Source organism: Cynoglossus semilaevis, chromosome 4 (genome assembly GCF_000523025.1).
Source record: "Cynoglossus semilaevis isolate Cse_v1.0 chromosome 4, Cse_v1.0, whole genome shotgun sequence".
Classification (NCBI taxonomy): Eukaryota; Metazoa; Chordata; class Actinopteri; order Pleuronectiformes; family Cynoglossidae; genus Cynoglossus; species Cynoglossus semilaevis.
Genome location: NC_024310.1, coordinates 280011 through 280991, shown reverse-complemented (window position 1 = coordinate 280991; position 981 = coordinate 280011). Strand labels below are relative to the sequence as shown.

The 981-nt window shown below is 55.8% G+C and overlaps 1 protein-coding gene across 1 annotated transcript in view; it reads left to right on the top strand.

The window, feature by feature from the left end:
• Nucleotides 1-78: 78 nt before the first annotated feature.
• The window catches only part of LOC103377562 (sodium channel subunit beta-4-like), a 14370-nt gene continuing 13467 nt past the window's right edge, over nucleotides 79-981 (top strand). Inside the window, exon 1 of the mRNA XM_008308420.3 lies at nucleotides 79-744. Within this exon, the coding sequence (XP_008306642.2) occupies nucleotides 654-744 (91 nt within the window). The 5' untranslated portion in view covers nucleotides 79-653. The remainder of the gene's footprint in view (nucleotides 745-981) is intronic.

Genomic DNA, 981 nt, shown 5'->3' with positions numbered 1-981 from the left:
GTTGTTGTTTGTTGTTGGTGGGGCCACCTCTTTTCCCCCCCCCCCCCCCCCTCTGCAGTGCCTGCCTCACTCATTTCTCCTTGCGTTGCTCGGCTGCTCTGCTGCTCTGCTCCAGTATCTCCCCCCTCTCTCACATGCTTGTCTCCCCCTTTCCAGCCTATGTCCTCCTCCCCTCTGGGTTCCTGGCCGCTGCTGTTACTGGAGGAGAGTGAATCTGCCGCTCGCTCCACTCTGCTGGATAATCACTGATCTCCCAGACACGGAGGACGGAGGGAGGGAGGGAGACAGAGCTCGCGCTCTTCACACAACTGCTGCATTCTTCAGTCCGTCTTCTTCCTCTGCTTCCCGGGGCTGCTGGAGACAGCAGGACAGAGCGGAGCGGAGCGGAGCCTGTGAAGGAATCCTGGTCTCTCAGCAAACGTTTCCTCCCTCGATTCTTGGGACGGAGTGAAAACAGGAGGGGGAGGGGGCGGGAGTGGGACTTTAGAGTGCTTTCTGCGGCACAGCTCCAGCGTCCCACCTTCCTCACCACAGGCATATGAGAGTCATAGATCTGTGACGGCCCAGGCGAGTCAGACGTGCAGAGAGTGGGACGGAGTGAAAAAGATTTTTTTTATTTTTATAAATAAAGAGAAAATCATTCAGTGACAACAATGGCGTCAGTGGACGGAACTCCGCGTGTCTGTGGTCGCCTCAGGTCTGGGGATCTACTTCATGCTGGTCTGGCTCTTACCCTCCTGCTGGGTAAGTGATACCTGTCTGTACGTGTAGCTCACCCGTCATTCCTCACCCGTCGTTCCTCACCCGTCATCCCTCACCCGTCATTCCTCACCCGTCGTTCCTCACCCGTCATTCCTCACCCGTCATTCCTCACCCGTCGTTCCTCACCCGTCCACATCAACACTATTGTCACCATTGATGTCAAACTTCCATCCCGTTTTGACAAATCTATTTCATGCCAGTGTGTAGTACTCATGGCGC